Genomic DNA, 19284 nt, shown 5'->3' on the forward strand with positions numbered 1-19284 from the left:
ATTCTAAATTGACTTCTAATAATATTGCGAAAATTTATATATTACGAATATATAAGTTATTAAGTTTTACAACATTTCAAGACATGTTATTCTTGTACATAAGGTGTCTGTTATCTTGTTATTATTTTGCTTCATCCTTTTGAACACGTCCCGATGAAGCTGATAGAGAATATTCTGTTAGCAATAAAAAAAATTGTACATTTTTGTCATCTTCCATTACTTTCGATTCCTCTAACGATATTCCTCACACATCTGGCATTCCATTTTTAACAAAACTAACACTTTCAAAAAAAATCTTTTTTTTTATATTCATTATCATTCATGGGTGACGGACGATCTCGTAAAGCAAAGCATAATTCGAGAAGATACGCACCCTCACTCCTTCATACGAAATCCATTCATCCTGTCGCGCATTCGATCATATTGCATTTATCATATTTTAGAAAAGCCAAAAAGTAGAAAGCGAAACCAATGAACGTATGAAACAGTACACAATTGGAACAACATTTAAAAATGCGGTGAGTCGCACATAATCCTAGATCATTCTACCGTATCGTACTATTGCACGATTAACCGATCATCATTCCAGTTGTCTTTTTTTTTCTTCTCGTATTTAGTTTTTCGTTATAATTAGCTTCTATCTGAAGAATACGGCAGAGGAATGTTCTTCCAATTGTGAATGCGGAATGATTACGTGAATTCTCGTGAAACGAGAGAGTATCTGGATGTGCGTAGAGCTTTCTGTGTTTCATACATAGAGCTGATGAATCTTGCAATAAGAGCAATTAATGAATCTAGAGAGAACAATATAATTTTATTATTTTATCATGTAAAAAATTTCAAATTTTGCTGGTCAAGGTTTCTATTTACAAGTAAATAACAGATATACGAAACACGATTGTTCTCTACCACATTGTTTAACATTTATGTAATAAGTGCTTATTCGCATACATATCTATCGCTTTCATTTTAGATATTTTTTATTATTTCGCATAAGATAGTGTGTTATGTAGATATTCGGATTATTGTGTATCATTGTCACAAATTTTATATTGTAGCTTCCACCGCTTCTAAACATCGTCATTTATTCTTCATGCTTTTTCTGCTATCAGAATATTCCCAGGAATTTTTATCGTAGAGGTAACTGAGAACATCCGCGCATCGTCTATTTTAGACATGTACTTTATGATATGTGGCTCCTTAAAGACGGAGTAGTTCATATTCTTATGTATTAGATATAAATAACTTAATCTCTCTTTTATGATGCGTTGAGAGAGATTTTTATATGGTAGCACCCTTCTTGTACAATATATTTATTCTATTTAAATGATGATAGTACATATAACAAATAAAAAATGCAACAGTTGAAATAGAGCGAGTATAATATATTTTTTTTTAAACTTTAGACAATAATTATTACAATTATTATTATTTATAATTTAATTTTTGCTAATAAATTTTAACAGCACATCAAATATTATTCTGAAAAATTATAAAATCCATTTTTATGATTTATATTATTTATAAGAATTTTAGCTGGATTCCTATGTATATGTATGCCTTTTTATTATCTAATCTTGCCATTGTGCATATGAGTATTAAATTGTAAAACAAAAACAGTAATTGGAAGTGACAATTATTGGTTGTCCTAATGATGAAATAATTATCACCGTTTACATTTGCTAATTTTCAGCTAAACTGGAGCAGTGAAGTTCGGTATAAGCCGCTCATAATGCGTCTCAGCACAACATCGCGTTTATGAAAAATGTTTTCGTCGCTCTACATGGTTAAAGCAACGCTAATATAAAATTAGAAGACATGATCACACACGATGGGGTATTATAAAATGAATTGAAGGACGAATTGAATGGATCTTTGACAAAACGCCTACGTTCGACGAATGGAGATATTTAACGGTTATATATGTTGATATTTACAAGTGTAGGCTATTGAAAGTCTAATTAAATTTAGTTCTTCAATGAATTTTGGACACTTTGCAATATTGCTAGTTGAAGAACAAGCGACATTTATCGTCCCACGTTAGCGTGATCAGATTTGACACGGGATTTGATTCTATAATATACACGTAATTCGTATTTACGTGTTTTCTTGTAATTATCACGCATTAGAAATGCATGATCATTTTCTTGTCACTTAATGTAATAAATTATGTTTTTGTTATGATACAAAATAATTTCTATAATTCAGCAATTTAAAAAAAAAGTTATTTAACAGAAATGACAAGAGAGCTTAATTTATTCTTAAAAAAATGTAGATTTGGGAAAAGATATGTATATTAATCATGGAGCTTATGACGATTTAGAATCATTACACGATGACCACACAGATTTTTGTGACGACTTAATTTTAAACATTTTGACGCATTTTATTGCATTTTCACGCGGATTCTCGTATTGCAGAAGAGATTTAATCTCTAACAACAATAAAAGCGAGAACGAGAAATGATTCCAGCCGTGTTGATTGCTTAGGATATATCGCTTTCATTATCATATTATTGCACTGCAGTATTTTATTTGACTTTTTTTCCCTGCAAACGTGTCTGTTTGCGTTTGAATGACTGCCATATATTTTAAGAGCCACACTAACTTGGGACATAATATTATATAAACTAGCTTTTAATAAATTGTTAAATATGCAGCGTCCTAAGGGAAAAATCGCATTGAAGAATTATAAAGAAAATATAATAACTAACAAGAGAGTTTTCCCCCTCCCAAACTTTCCCTAAATATTCCTAAATATCATAATTCTGTAGAAAAAAAAAATCGAAGGATATTTAAAAATTTATAGACTTACGCAAATGATACAGTTCGTATTAAGTGAGCGCTTACGGTAAATTATTATATAACCGTAAATTATTATATCACTGTCGCAAATCACTGTATCTCACTTGATTCCAACTTGACATTTGGCGTGATATTACACGGATTATATATTACTCTTTTGTAATTGTTAATTTTTTTTAATATTTATCGCATTTGTCTTGTTTTTTTTTTTTTAGAATATAAGTCCCTCTATTGCAAAGTTCTAGAACTCTTTTTGTGCTCCGAAATTTTTGGTATAATTATTATATTTTGGAAATTATAATGGTTTTAGGAGAAAATATATTAAACGGCATTTCATCTGTTTTTCAAATCAATGCGACTCGATTGATCGATCCGGCGACTGTCTGTTACAACTTGCGACAGCCTCTTTAATTCCAATTTGTGTTAAACATTTGGGATATCTAAGTTCGTAATTGCGTTTTTAGCTAAACTTATATACACAGAGATTTGTATATACGAAGCTGTACGCATATATTATGCTCCGCGAGAATAAATTGTAATCAAAATGATCGTTCATTCGCTTTTATAATTTCATGCATGCGCATTTAGCGAAAACATTCAAATATCAGAGTCGCATTGCTAAACAATACAACATTTGGTATGTCATAGCTATGTGTTTTATATTATAAATATATCTATAAATATATAAATACACAGAGAATGATGAGAAGAACATTAAGAAATAAAAATTATTATATAGATGATATATATATAATATATGTCGAATTAACATGGTGGCTCTTTTCGTTTTGAAACGTTCTTCCTACATACATTTTATCCTCGATAAGAAAACCTGAATTCGTATTATCGATGATTATGCCCCAACGAAATTATTAATAGAAATTTTTTAGAAAATTGCAAATATATATACATCTGATTATAGAAACGTTTTAATACGAAAAGAACTTGCATGTGTATCATTAAATATCGCTTAAATTAAACATTTGGTTGTACTTTTCGGATTGCAATTTTCGATACGTTAGAATGCAGATATGGCACAGTATTTCTCTTTAGCGAGAAAACAATTTTCCTTTATATCTAACACTATATTAAGAGTATAATTCGCTCTATTAATTCCATCTTCCCTTGGAAATCGAATCAATACTCACTTCCTTATCATGCACAAGACACGGCAATGTAATGTGTACGCATTAATTATTTTACCTTCAAACTTCATTAAGATCAACTTGTAATTTTTTAATGTGCCTTTTTATAGCTTCGTTGAGAAATAAAATGCGATATATATATATATATACATGAAATGTGATTGATGCCAGTGGAAAGACCAGTGAAAATCGTAACATTTCGAAACAAAAACAAACATACATGAGAAACTCGTTTTTCTCAAGAGCTATATATTTTCCCGATTTTTTTATTTATTGCAAATATATTGTTGGCATACTTGTATGATCGAATTGTTCCGTCTAAAAGCATTTTGTGCGAAGTTTTAATTTGTTATTAGGATATGCGACGTTCGTCCATGCGTGACAATATATAATTATGCATCAGAAAATTGCGTTCGCGAATTAAATATCAATATTGGGAATACATGCGGGTATAGGCACACAATGACAACACGTACAATTTCTGTTTGCAATGATATCGATTCGTGCATTGTTGCCGAAAAACAGGAAATTGAAAATTAGCGAGATAATACACGCTTTAGTTACACCTGTCGAAATCGAAACGAAATAAAAAAAAAGTACGTCCGAAAAAAATAATTATCTCGCGCTCGAGTTTCGCGGAGTCGAATAATGTGCGTAATGTGATTTTTAGATTTTGCGAAAAATGAGGAGGAAATCATTAGATACCGCAATCGTGCACAAAATCCGCAAAAGTGCGATAATAGCTCGTTCAATTCGCTTTCCGCAATCAGCTGTGCAATCAGTTGATCGATTTATATCTCTCGATGAGCTCAAGGTAAGATATGATTCTCTCAAACATATTCCGCAATCGAATTGCTCATTTTAGAAGGAAATGTTTCGACAATCCTATCCGTTAAACGGAAGCCAGATTACTAACACGTCTATTATTTTTTATAATTCTTTTCTTATTTATAAAGATTTACTTTTCAAAGTTTTTTCTTATTTTTAGAAAGAGAAGTTAACTCTTACCCACGTATTTAGAAAAAAATATTTTTAAAATGAATGATAATTGATAAAAGGTGAAGATGTCTTTGCTTTATCGCATGACGACCAACAAAAATTATCAATCAACTTTATTTATCGCATTATCATGTCAAAACAGATATGTGTGAATTGCAAATTTTAATTATATTGGATTTGTATTTTGTTCTTAATTAAATGGTTTAAAGAACGATGACAGCATTAGTTACGAAGAATTTCAATTTTTGATTGTCTATATTTTTTATAAATTATAACAATTATTTTTAATAAATTATTATCAATGATTTTTTTACGAAGAAGATGAAAATTACGTTTGGATATCGATTAAATATACATTGCAGGAATAAATCTACATAGATATACTTATATAGGCGCGTCACCATTCTAGCATGTCAGGAAATGAAAGTCATTATCTAATATACTTTTATTATTACATCTGCGCACCATCATTAAAAGCATTCGCTCCCCCAATAGTGATTCATTGTTTTTATCGGAAGGTCGAAAATGTTCTTTGCGTCTTTTCGCTTCTTTATTATTCGTAACATCGTGTATAACTTGGATTTTTATTTTACGAAATTTTAGAATATTAGAAGACGCATATTTTAATAAATATAGAAAATAATATTCGCGCGTTTGGAGTTTATTAAATGTAATCTTATTTTAATTTTAAAATAATATTTTTTTTTTATTTATACGAAATAAAAAGTAAAAATTGGATGGACTTTAGGGACGCATTCAACAGGAAAGGGGGATGAGCAAAGAATTTTGTAATTGTAAGTGAGGGTAAAAAAATTTTAAAAAATGAGCAAATTTATTAAACTTGGACTAAAAAAATTATAAATTTTTTAGTAAATTTGCTCATTTTTGTAATTTTCATCCTCACTTAAATCGATACCAAGGACTAGAATTGCGTGAGGCTAAAAATTATAAAAATGAGCAAATTTACTAGAAAATTTATACTTTCATTGGTTCAAATCTAGTGAATTCATTCATTTTTGAATTTTCACCCTCACTTGAATTACAGAATCGATCCCCTAGTATATTAATCGAACAGACTGAAAGTGTCGTTTACAAATTCGCCGTGCGCGCATGCGCGAGTTCACGCGGATCCGCCGTGATCCTCACAGCCTGCGCCGTATAATATCCTCGCTTTCTCAAGGAAAAGACTCAGTCTTGGACAAGATGGCCGGTCGGACGATAGTAGTCGTATACTATCTCGCGTTAATTTTCCATTTCGTTCTACTGACGGAGTGCAATTACGGCGTAAGATACGGTGACAGGGCGAAGCGTTTGCACATTACGGAGGACGGCGATTCACCGTATAGGAAACCGCTGATCATTGACAGGCGGACAGGCGCGGATGAGGATGGGCACGAAACGTCATTCGGGCGTACGCGCAGGGACGTGCCGCCCGAGCACCCAAACAATAACCCAAACATCACGACCAAGGTACGCATATGTACGAAGGTCGTCGTCGTGACTGCGTCGCAATTCCCGAAACCGGCAGCGGTTTCCGGTTTCTCGGTTTCCATACGCTTTCCCCGCATCCCCGGTCGCGGAAAAAAGGGGGAGGAAAAAAAAAACCGCTCGGACATTCGCGTAAATAGACGCGCCACGTACACACGTATATATACGCAGCGCGCTCTCCTCTTAGCTGTCTATATCGTCTTGCGGAATTTTTCCCAATGGGACCGGCGGGATCACGCACAGCGCGGCCTTTGTGTGCGGTCACGACCGGAGCATAATTGCCGTATTATCTCTCTTCCGGAGTAAATTTAATCAATCTCGGCGAAACGGAGCGTCGCGCGGCCCGCACCGTTTATATTGATACACACGCGAGGGGTCAGTAACCGCCCTTTATGTATTTATTGCATCTTCCCTTTTCTCGCTTAAAAAAAACCTTTTGCTTTCTAAAAAAAAAAAAAATCCTCGAACAAGAAGAGCTCTGGCTTCATGTAAACAAAACAATGGTTATACGAGACTATTACGCGCCATCGTTATTTTGGCAGTGCCAAGATTCTTCTCTCTTTGCGACTTGGCTTGGAATAGCCGAGAGAATTTTTCAGGAATAATGCATTCTTTTTTTTCCTCTCTATTTTTCTTACGTCACGTCGCTTAGTCATACGGACTTTTATTGATTAGTACGCGTTTATAATGAATAGATGCGCATATACACTTTGACTGTTTATTTTTGCGATAACAAAAGAAACGTAGCTACTTGTCATTTCGAAGAGATAAAGACTACCTAAGCTTCTGGGAAGATAAAAATTTGGTTGACTGCGGTATATCTATCATCTTAAATTTCTCCGTTTCTTTTGTTCCTCTATTGCAATTTCTCAATTTATATATTATATAAATAGTACATTAATTTTTTTGCAGGGAAAAATATTCCGTTGTTAATTAATCTGCGTTCAATTAATATTATATGCGAATTGTCATTTTTTAAAAATAATAATTTTTATAGAATCATTTCAATCACATGTGGTCACATGATTTATATTTTAAGCTATTTCGCATAATTATATAAAGAGGCTAGATAACTCACTTTCACTTCCATTTTGATAAATGATTGACCTTTGATTCCTTTTCTTTATTGTCCAGATTTTTTTTTATTTATATGTTTAATATATGCTTTAAGGAAGAAATGTCCTCCACAAATACACACATTTAATTTGCATTATACGTAGGAATATTTTGAATTATTTATTCTCTCTTTACCTTTTAGAATGATGATTTATCTTTCTTATGACATTGTCCAAGGTAACGAGATATTGAGTGCTGAGAAAACAATGTGATAGAGGCATTTATGGCGAATCATGCATATCTAATGATTCATCTCCTGTGCATATATTTTTAGCTAAAATTACCGCAATAAAGATGTCAATTTACATACGCGCATACATCTTACATTAATGTATTTTTTATGTTTTTTTTTTTTACTAATAAATACATAAACATTACAGTGTTTTTTTCAACAAGTCATGATGACAATTTTACACACTTAATTTTTTATATTAATTTTAATGACGTTTTAATTTTAATGACGTATCTTTTATCTTATCTTGAATTTTTATTTCTCATGCATAAAAAAATAAAAAAATTATTGTTTTCAAATTGTCATTATAAATTTATAAATTTATTATATTATAAATTTATATACAATATAAGATTTCTAATATTTCTTACATTATAACGTCAAAAATCATGTTTCTCCTTATTACAGGTCAATGCTTTAAACGATTCGCATCAACAACTGATGGTACATTGGGTCGGGGAAGGTTCCAATGTGATAATATGTTTAGCAAGGGATAGCACACCAGTGGTGCGCTTCCAAGGTGGCAGATTTTCCTCCCCGACCCATCCTAGCGCCGTTTACATCAGTTACGACTATGGTGATACGTTTGAAAATAAGACTGATCAGTTCAGGATTTCGTCCGATCCCAACGCTGAATACGCAGTCGTGGATAAATTCACCAATCATCCTAAGTTCTATCAATACGTGAGTCTCGCTTTACTTAAAAAATCGATTCTTATAAGATGTGAATAATAATTTTATTTATTTTTCGATTGTTTTGTGTCATTGAAAGAATATTTCTGAGATCTTACTCTCTTTGCAGTGCGTTTTCGTGGACAGCCTACACAATTTAATTTTTCTAACGTTTAACAACGGCAAGACTATTCGAAGGATTCCCGTACCATTTCATCCGAGTGAGGTCTCGTTTTACGAATTGGATCCACGAGTACTCGTCGCACTGGACAAAGTCGATCCAATGCGGAAGGTATGGGATGAAATATCAGTTAGATTTCGATTTTACACGTAACTTTATCGCTACTGAACTGTATCATTACAAGAATTTGTAAAAGAATTATTTTTTTGAAACTTGCAATATTTTGATTTCAGTTGTGGTTGTCGACCGATCGTGGATTAGTCTGGGTACCAATACAACACTATGTGAAGGCCTTTTACTGGTCACCTTATCGTGTTCTATTGGTCGAACGCACAGAGCCTACTGGAACGAATACAGTCTTGAAACTGGATATGCAATATTTGCTCTGGTTTCAGACCCGAAATTTTTCAACTTTGCGAGTGAGACCTTCCTTACGAAAAGAATTTGGTGTTGTCATCGAGAATGTCGAGGATTTCCAAATCAAAGGCGATTACATGTTTACTGTAAAAAATTCAAAGGCAAGTCTTATGGTGTTGTATGCATGTAGAATCTTTCATGAAATTTGATAAAATTTAGTCGTTTTTATTCGATCGTTATTCTTCATTCTGCTTAACAGAACAGAACGTCAGAGCATCTGGATCTCCATGTGTCTTACAAAAATCAATCGTTCGTTGTGGCGCAATTTAACACGGAATTAGATTGCAATGATTACCATATTGTAGACGTATCGTTTAATCGAGTTTTCATCGCGGTATCGCATAGTGAGACTATGGTTAATCTTTATGTGTCAGAAGTCATAGATCATGAAAAGGCTATATTTACATTATCTCTGGAGGGTATTTTTACATTTTTCCTCAACAGCACTTGGAAGGATAGTTGGTTGAAGTAAGTAGAATAAAATATTGTATCTAATGCACGAGAAAAAATGAAATTCTTATTTCTCGTGGGAATTTTCTTTAATATTTTTTTCAAATTTTTCCGAATTATTTTGTATTTACGCGCATTTATTTGTATAGCGATGTGGCTGACGAGACATTCACAGACTTGTATAAAGTCGAAGGTCTTCGAGGTATATACATAGCATCACGAGTCAAAGGTAACCCGAAAACAGGAGGTATCAGCTCAATCGGACCAGAACACTTGGAATCGGTAATCACTTTCGATCATGGTAGCACTTGGAACAATATTAAAGCACCGACGGCAAATTATGAAGGCTTCTACATCCATTGCCCGAAAGATTGCTCATTGCACTTGAGTCAAAGATTCAGTCAGCTGTATCCGGTAACGAGATCTGTCACGATCATGAGCTCGAAATCGGCGCCCGGAATAATCATGGCCACCGGCGTAATTGGATCCAGTTTGAAAGGTCACCCTGCGCTCTATGTCTCGCGGGACGCAGGTCTTACATGGAAACAGGTGTTGAAAGAATACTACTTTTTCAACATGGGCGATCATGGAGGTCTGTTGGTGGCAGTAAAATATTTCAAATCGCGCGGAGAGACCAGAGATATCTCATATTCAGTGGATGAGGGCGAGACGTGGCAAACTTATGAGTTCAACGAAAAGATGTTACGTGTTTACGGTCTCATGACGGAGCCTGGGGAAAACACCACGGTATTCACCATGTTCGGATCGGACAGCGGACAACATCAGTGGCTCATAATCAAGGTCGATCTACGGAATGTATTCGAGAGAGAGTGTACGGAAGATGATTACAAATTCTGGTCTCCGTCGAGTAGCGATCAACCAGTTATGGCATGCATATTGGGACGTAAAGAAACGTATCAGAGACGCGCGGCGCGTACTAACTGCTATCAGGGTGTAAATTATGATCGACCAATGCGATTGAAAATCTGTCAGTGTGACGCAAACGATTATCAATGCGATTACGGTTTTACGCGCGTCGGAAATCCATATCATTGTATTCGCAACAAATTAATTACTGATTATGATCCTTATGCCGTACCGAGCACATGCCAGCCTGGCGAATTTTACAATCGCACAAAGGGCTACGTGAAGTTGGCCGATGATGAATGTTCTGGCGGTCTCGCGAGAAATTTCGAGCCTGACGAGATACCGTGCCCGATGGATGAAACACCAGAATTTCTGTTGGTCGCTCAACGAGAGCATATCACGCGAATTGATCTGAAGGACAACAAAATAGAGATGCTACCCGTGCACGATCTGAAGAATGTGATTGCCATCGAATTTGATATGAAGAACAATTGCTTGTATTGGGCGGATATTGTAAACGATACAATCGGTAGACAATGCCTGAAAAACGGTACCAACTATCCCGAAGTTCTCGTCGAAAACGATTTAAGTTCTATTGAAGGAATGGCTTTTGATTGGGTGTCCAAAGTTCTCTATTTCGTGGACGGTGTTAAAATGAGAATACAAATAGTTCGAACAGATATATCCACTATGGGCAGAATGCGCAGAACGATATTAGGCCCGAACGTGTTACAGAAACCGAGAGGTATCGCGGTTCATCCCATGAATGGATACATATTCTGGACCGATTGGTCACCCGGCAATGCCTCCGTCTCTCGCGCCAATTTGGACGGCACGGATGTCAAGCGATTGTTTGTCAAACCAACAGTCGAATGGCCGAACGGAATAACAATCGATCACATTGCCGAACGTATTTACTGGGTGGATGCCCGGTTGGATTATATTGCTTCTTCGGACTTTGAGGGTAAAAGGTTTAAGAAAATCATCGCTAACGACGCGCGCGTGTCGCATCCGTTTGCAGTTGCCGTGTTGAAAGATAATATGTACTGGGATGATTGGAAACAATCGATGATATTTGTCGCTAATAAGGACCATGGTGTCGGAATCAACACAATAATTGGTTTCCAGATCGTAGGTTTGATGGATTTGAAGATCTTTGCGCATAGCGTGCAAGTCGGCACGAACGAATGCGCGACGAATAACACGTGTTCGCATATCTGTCTGGGTGCGCCTGGGGGCAGCCATGTGTGCCTTTGTCCGGATGGTATGGTAATGACGGACGGAAAATGTCTTTGTCCAGGTGGCATCAAACCCTACGACAATTCGACATGCCCACGCATCGCCAGTACCTGTTCGTCAAATCAGTTTGCTTGTAATAACGGCGTGTGCATCCCCGAATTCTGGAAGTGCGATGGCGATAACGATTGTGGCGACAACTCGGACGAGGTCAACTGCAATCGTGCTACGTGCAGCCCTAATAACTTTGAATGCGATGGCAACAAATGTATACCGAAATACTGGGTATGCGATATGGATCGTGACTGTAAAGACGGTAAGGACGAGCAAAATTGCACATACGCCAATTGCACGGATCTGTTACGCTTCAAATGTGACAGCGGTCGCTGCATCTCGCATCGATGGCGCTGCGATGGCGAGGATGACTGTCGGGACGGTTCGGATGAACGTAATTGCACTGGAAACCGAGTTTTACCAAGCACGTGTCGATCCGACGAGATCGCTTGCAAATCTGATCATTCGTGCATACCAACTTCTTGGAAATGCGACGGCGAACCAGACTGTGACAATGGCGCGGACGAAGCGGAGTGCAGCAACATGGTGTGCGAACCATGGCAGTTTACATGCAACAACACCAAGGATTCTGGGCATCGGTGCATATACAAGTCATGGCAATGCGATGGCGACAAGGATTGCCTAGATGGTTCTGACGAATTTAACTGCACCATCACTACCACGCCGGCGTTTATCCCACCGATGAGCCTGCCAACAAATACCTGCAACGATTGGATGTTCTTGTGTCAGAATAAGAAGTGTGTGCCATACTGGTGGAAATGTGACAGCGTGGACGACTGCGGCGACAATTCGGATGAGATTAGCTGCGGCAGCGAGGCGGAAGGCACATTAGAATCTACATCGCTGCCAATTCACACAACTGAACAACCACGCATCTGTCGCGAACATCAGTTTCAATGTTACAACGGCGATTGCATCGAGAATGCGTGGATATGCGACGGCTCCAACGATTGTCCATCCGGCGAGGACGAGCAGCACTGCGAACAGACACATGCATCGTGCCGCGAGAACGATCAATTTATGTGCCGTCAGGATGGCTCATGTGTACCTCTATCTCACATTTGCAACGGCATTGAGGAATGCCCGGACGGCAGCGATGAGCTTGGCTGTCATACAGATCGTGACACGAGCCCACCCGCCACCCCGTCTTGCTTCGTTGGTCTTTTCCCATGTGACGAAACGCGTTGCTTCCCATTGGCATCCTACTGCGACGGCCATCAAGATTGTTTTGACGGTTTCGATGAGAGTAACTGCGAAAAGAACGGTACTCGTGTATATCAGGTACTGGTGATGGGTGTGGACGAACGTTCCATTAACGACAGCACTCTCTTCCTCTATTGGTGGATGCCAATACCATCGAACGTTACATTTGAGTTCCTGCCTTCAATCGCGCGGGTTACTCCGGGCGCCAAGTGGACCAACGCCAGCGAGTGGATCGAAGACACCGAGTATCAATTCAACAATCTCGAGGCTTGCACCAAGTACAATTTGACTGTCTATGTCAAGGTGAAGGGTCAAAGCAAAGTATTCCCACCAGCTAAGTATCTAGTCGTAAGGACTGGCGAAGGCGTGCCATCCGAGCCATGGAACGTAACAGTCACGCAGAAGAACGGCACTCGCGTAGAGGTCTCCTGGCTACCACCTCAACATCCAAATGGTTTGATCATCGGCTATCAAGTTTACATCACACCGCCTATACCACCGATGGAGTTTTCGCGGCAAAAAACATCCGCGATCATTGATATGCCATTCGAGGCAGGCAAGAATTACTCTTTTTGGATTGTAGCGAAAAACCGACAATACGAATCGTTTTCGTCGAAAGTTGCCACATTGACGTTCGATGGCTCGGCCAACATCGACGACATCGAAGGTCTTCGCGTGGTGGCGACGACGAATCACTCCGTCACGCTAACGTGGAATAAGACGATAGACGTGGACGGTTATCACATCACTCCTAGAGCACCACCGGCATATCCAACATTACAGACCATTACGACCATGGACAATCTATACGAGGTGACAAAATTGGCGCCAGGTGTCAAATACACTTTTGAGGTCGGTGCAATGAAGAAAACATACGTTGGTAAGGTCGCCATGGTGACGGCTACGACGAACGGCACCGCGCTGCCGATAATAACGAAGTTTGACGCGCAATTGGTAAAGTCTCAGAGAACGACCGTGAAACTTACTTGGGATCCGCCTAAGAGCACCAAGAAGATTAAATTGCAGTATGCTGTTCATTACGCCACCAATATATTCAATTTCTTTAAAGGTGAGGACAAAATCGGCATTTGTGCAATAATTTAAATATAATAAGATAATCGGTATTTTTCTGTTGCTGTTTACTGTATTTTGTACAGTTGTAAATTAAACGTTACTAATTGATCGAATTTGTTCTGTTTTTTATATCTTTATAGTAAAAAATATTGTTCATTTGTTTTTAGCTTACAAATTTAAAACCACTAATCTCACGGCTACGATCAAAGATTTGGAAGCGTGTGAATCATATTTCTTTGCCGTTGGCGTTATCGGGGATTATGGAGCGGGACCTTTATGTCAACCGATCACGGTTCCGACATATTTCAATCAACGTGCTCCTCCGAAAAGGTTGCGAGTAACACCATCGCCGGATAAAAATGACAGTATAATCGTCTCATGGAGCGCGAGTTGTCCCACGATCGACGAACCGATCAGTTACACGGTAAGTCAATAATGAAATAATTTTAAGAAAATAGATGGATGTTTATGGGGAAAAATTTCTCAAAATTTTCTATTCTATCATGAAACATTTCCTATACATCTAATCTAATTTAATGTTTATTCAGTCAAAGCCCGTTTATTGATTCTGGATTTTTTTTCACAGATTTCTGTTACGGAAACGATCCTCAATAAGCAAGTAGTTGTGACATTACCGCCCACTAACGAAACTATCATGAAACATACCTTCCATTCGATCAAATACGGCGGAAAGTATAATATTACGGTAGCGACTGATGTTGAAAATGCCATACCCACTCAACCTTTTGTTTATGTGGCACCGATGATCAAGCCGCCTCATCAAGTTACCGTCTTGCACGATAATAAAGACTATCTAATATATTGGCAAGAGCCAGATATGCCGAAGGATGTTAATCGACACATCGAAATTTTGGTAGCCGAGGGATCGACAAAGATAAACGAATCGACGGCTAGCGTCTTCTTGACTAAGGATCCATCGCCTTATCGTTATAAAGACGCTAAAACGGGTACGATTTACACCTTCGCTGCACGTTTGGTCACGGAGGACGGATATCAAAGCCCATTGAGTGAAACTTGGAGCACGCAATTTTCAGGCAAGTCTTTCTAATCTTCTCTTGCGAAAAACGATTTCCGATATGCTTTAATATATATACATATAATAAGTTTTTCGCTATTTTTAATCAACAGGCTCGCAACTCCCGGTGATAATGAACACGTCGAATATACTGTCTCTTGCTATACCGATCTGCTTGGTCGTCTTAATGCTAGGTGCAGCGCTAGCGTATTTCATCGTTCGACATAGAAGATTATCTAACAGCTTTACGCAATTTGCCAATAGTCATTACGATACGAGGCGGGGACAAGCTACCTTCCCAGGCACGACAGACGGTTTAGGTAAGTATTATTTTGCATTTGAAAAATGAGGAAAACGATGTGAAATGAGAAAAAATCTAATGATTATTTCGTTTTTTTACAGAAGAAGAAGATAGCCCTGTGATCCGAGGCTTTTCAGATGACGAACCTTTGGTAATCGCATGAATACCATATATATATAAACAAAATATTTACGTGTTAAGAGAGAAAAGATGTGCCAAGACACTATTAATATGATAATTTTGAATATATAGATAAAATTTTATGATGAATGGAGAAAAGCTTTTATAAAAACGTCTCGAAGCTAGATAAATATTGTTAACTGTAGTGTTACTTGCTATTATAGTTAACAATTGGTAGATTCACAGATTGCACTTAGGATGTTTACATAAGAGCTTTTCGCGCCGTTACATGATACGTTATAGAAATATGGTATACATGTACATCACAAACGATCAAGATGGCTACCTGCCGTATAGTTGGAGAGAGGCCGTTGCATCTTAAATTCGAATGTAAAAAGAAATCAAGACAGCTATAGTTTGAAAATGAAATTTATCACATCTAACAACGGAAATAGATGCCAGAAGAAACGGCAATTTGTATATAGTAAATATTTTTTATGGGTCGCGAGATTGTGAGATTTTCGAGATATCACACATTTGGCGAGATGCATTTTTAATATTGTATTTATATGACCTATGTATGTGTGAAGAAACTTTTTTTTTTTAAATCTGTATACAGATTTGTTGATGCGAAAGTGAGTTCCCGATATTGTACGAAAACTTTTTTTATTGAAAATTATTTTAATATTTTAACAAATCCACAGATGCCATAAATTCTTTCCATATAGCAAGTGCATGACCAAAGTAATGCTTTCTTCTATGCCGCATTTGAAAGATCAGTATCAGTCTCGTTTAATGGCGAGTACGTTTTTATAACATTTTATTTGAAGAGTTCCTTGGCTTGAGCAAGTCTTTGTATTCGACGCCAACTATCATTATCAAGCCTATGATGCGGCATTGAAAGAAGTTGTTATAAGCGAGTTTCTATCTCGCGAAAAAAGGTGACCTGACCCTCGTATAGAGGTGTGCTGCAATTACTGCAAGAGAATATTTTGAATATTCCAATAATTATGTATAATTCTGTAATAAAAGCGAACTGAGTGTTGGACAAGAGAGACGCGATTTGAACATAATATTAAGAAATTTTTCACCTTAAAGTTAACAAAAAAATATGGGATATTATGTTTTGTGCGAATAATATACATTACATTTTTTACATTAAGAATGACACATTTTATCAAGATTGGGTATTTTTATTTTTGGTTAAGAGGAATTTACACAAGGACATCAATGAGAAAGCAACAAATCAATGGCACTTTCAAGTGCGAATGAAATGGTGACGACGCCGCGTCATGATTCTTGAATTATACAATTCAACAAAAGAAAAAAGACATAAGAAAAAAAAGTAATGTTTCTTATAGTTTTTTTAAAATGCTCTATCTCGTTACAATTTTAAAAAATTTGAAATTAAAATTATAAAAAAGGACTTTTATTTTTATATAATTTATGTTACAATTATATGTAATCTGCTCTGGAAGACTTTTATTCGCTTAAAATTAAGTATGTATTCATTTTTAGAACAGTTTGAAATAGTAAGAAAGAATCTATTATCTATTTATAAAGAAGAGAGTTTTATATATCTCTCTCTCTTTTACAATTAGTGTCCTACTTATTGCAACGGCATTACGATTATTTGGTTATAGGATATCTAAATCTGATATTTTTTTCTCTTCGCTCTAAATCAATTTTTTAGATCTTTTTTTTCATCAAGCGGATAATTTTACCAACTTTTTTTTTATTGGAAATATATGGGATGACTAGACCAATATCGAACCCGGATTTGCCACTAATTAAATAACAGTTCTAATATGGAACTGGCTTTAAAATAAATTTATTGCAAGAATTAAGATTAGTAAGATTTTCATTTTTAAACATTATATCAATTTTGATAAAGTTAAATTAGATAATTAAGGAGAGTATGAACAATTTATCAATTAATTTTAAATAACGAATTCAATGTGATGTAAAAGCAAGAGCTTTGAACATCCACTATTGAGTATTTCAGTTCGAATTTTTGATTTATTTGCAATCTCAAAAATCTTTAAAAATTTTGAGATTTCTATTAATATGAATATATATATAGAATTAATTTTAAGAGCGATAAAACATTTTCAATATGTCACCAGCCATAGCATTGCAAATTAAAAGAAGTCCATTTATACAATTTAAAGTCTTTCAAAATTGTAACGTGATAGAGCATTCCGAATTTTTCTTCAGCATAAAAAAAAAGCTACATGTGATTATCTTGATTCTTATGTTTCAAGAGAAAATCATTTTATATTGAGCTGTATTATTGTAAATAATATCCAAATGTATTTTAAATGATGAATTTTCATCATTTAATCTACACTGGATTATTTGTAAAAGACATTAATGATTAAAATCCGCGATCTTGCCGTGATGAGAAAGAACCGTCATATCGACAAAATCCTTTTTATATTCCTTTCGTTGTAAATGAAATTTCACGCAGTGATTATATTTTTTTCGCAGAACCTAACGAGAAAGTTTAGAGATAAAGTTGACTGTATTCTTGATTAATCGTTCTGTTTGTGTCTCATTTTGTTAATGGAAAGTATGACGTTACGAGTTCCTAAAAATGTTTGTTAGTTTGATCAATTTGCCGAGTCGATATGATTGAAAAATGTGTGAGGCAAATCAAACGGATAGAGAAGTCAGAATCAACAAAGCAACATTTCATAAGTCGAGCTTTTACTGTTTTATATCATTATTAAATTAAATTAATTTAATAATAACAGCAATAAGGCTCAAAGTATTAACGAAATTAATTTAAGTTTCGAAAGAATAAACAATTATAAATGTATATTCTGTTGTATTCGTAAAACGTTTAATATTCTTTTTATTTAATGATTTGTGTGAAAGGGAAAGTAGAAGAGATACATGAGACGATCGACAAAAAGACGATTTTTAAACAGTATTAACTAGGCTCTCGATTCGTTTCCGTCACGTTACCGATGTCAGAAAATCATCACACCTCGTGAACAAAATTAATTAATCGTAAAAATAATTTCTTCGCTGATAATTTGACGTGATCACGCCTTTGGTCATTAATATATGTCTGTGTCAGAGAAGAGAAAAAAACGATGAATTTCGATGTTTTTAAATCTGAACTAGCGTAAGCGATAATTATATAGACGATAAAGTTGATGTAAATGTCAAGGGGTTATAACGACAAGAAAGACAGTGATATATAATATAAAATATATATAATATAATATATTTACGTGTAAATATAAATAAACTTAAGGCACAGAATATATTAAGTAATTTTTTTTATACTTCTCTTATCAATTTACTTTGGTACCTTGGTATTTCCCGCATAATCATTTTTTCATTTCACTAATAATTCTCATCGATATAACCTTATATATATATATATATATATATATATATATATATATATATAATATATATATATATATATATATATATATATATATATATATATTTACTGATTTATTTCTTCCCTTTTTACATCCTATATATATACTTTATTTCATTATATATTTTATGATATTTTTAAGGAACTTTACTTTTCATAGAATCATTTATTTTGCTTATCATTTGGAGAAAAAAAATTCCAGTTTTAAATTTCTTATCAGAAATTATTGATGCTTTAATGCATATTAAATAATAAAAAATGAATTCTATTTTATTTCTCTATATGGCATATACATATATACAACGTACACATGTAGAAAAAAACAATAGTTTCTTTTTCGTACATATTCTATCAAATTTACGAGTTCATATGACGTTCCGGGCCATGGTTCGCGAAAAAATCGCGAAAAAATGGAACGATGAAAATAATAGTTTTATGAATTCATAAACCTCTCGCGCAAGAAAAGAT

The 19284-nt window shown here is 35.4% G+C and overlaps 2 protein-coding genes across 7 annotated transcripts in view; both read left to right on the forward strand.

Moving 5' to 3' along the window:
* Positions 1 to 4092, forward strand: part of LOC126857715 (spectrin beta chain) — a 32973-nt gene extending 28881 nt beyond the window's left edge. For all 6 annotated transcript variants that reach the window (XM_050607399.1, XM_050607401.1, XM_050607403.1 and 3 more), the window contains one exon: positions 1694 to 4092. In XM_050607399.1, coding sequence (XP_050463356.1) covers positions 1694 to 1697 — 4 coding nt within the window. In that variant the 3' untranslated portion in view covers positions 1698 to 4092. The remainder of the gene's footprint in view (positions 1 to 1693) is intronic.
* Positions 4093 to 6130: 2038 nt separating this feature from the next.
* On the forward strand, positions 6131 to 18712 carry LOC126857717 (sortilin-related receptor-like). Its single transcript, XM_050607408.1, has 10 exons — positions 6131 to 6418; positions 8193 to 8468; positions 8587 to 8748; positions 8871 to 9155; positions 9254 to 9522; positions 9654 to 13954; positions 14127 to 14383; positions 14546 to 15014; positions 15109 to 15315; positions 15398 to 18712. Exons 1-10 carry the CDS (start codon positions 6152 to 6154, stop codon positions 15457 to 15459), a joined length of 6555 nt encoding a protein of 2184 aa, XP_050463365.1. The 5' UTR covers positions 6131 to 6151; the 3' UTR covers positions 15460 to 18712.
* The last annotated feature ends 572 nt before the right edge of the window (positions 18713 to 19284 follow it).

Source organism: Cataglyphis hispanica, chromosome 22 (genome assembly GCF_021464435.1).
Source record: "Cataglyphis hispanica isolate Lineage 1 chromosome 22, ULB_Chis1_1.0, whole genome shotgun sequence".
NCBI lineage: Eukaryota > Metazoa > Arthropoda > Insecta > Hymenoptera > Formicidae > Cataglyphis > Cataglyphis hispanica.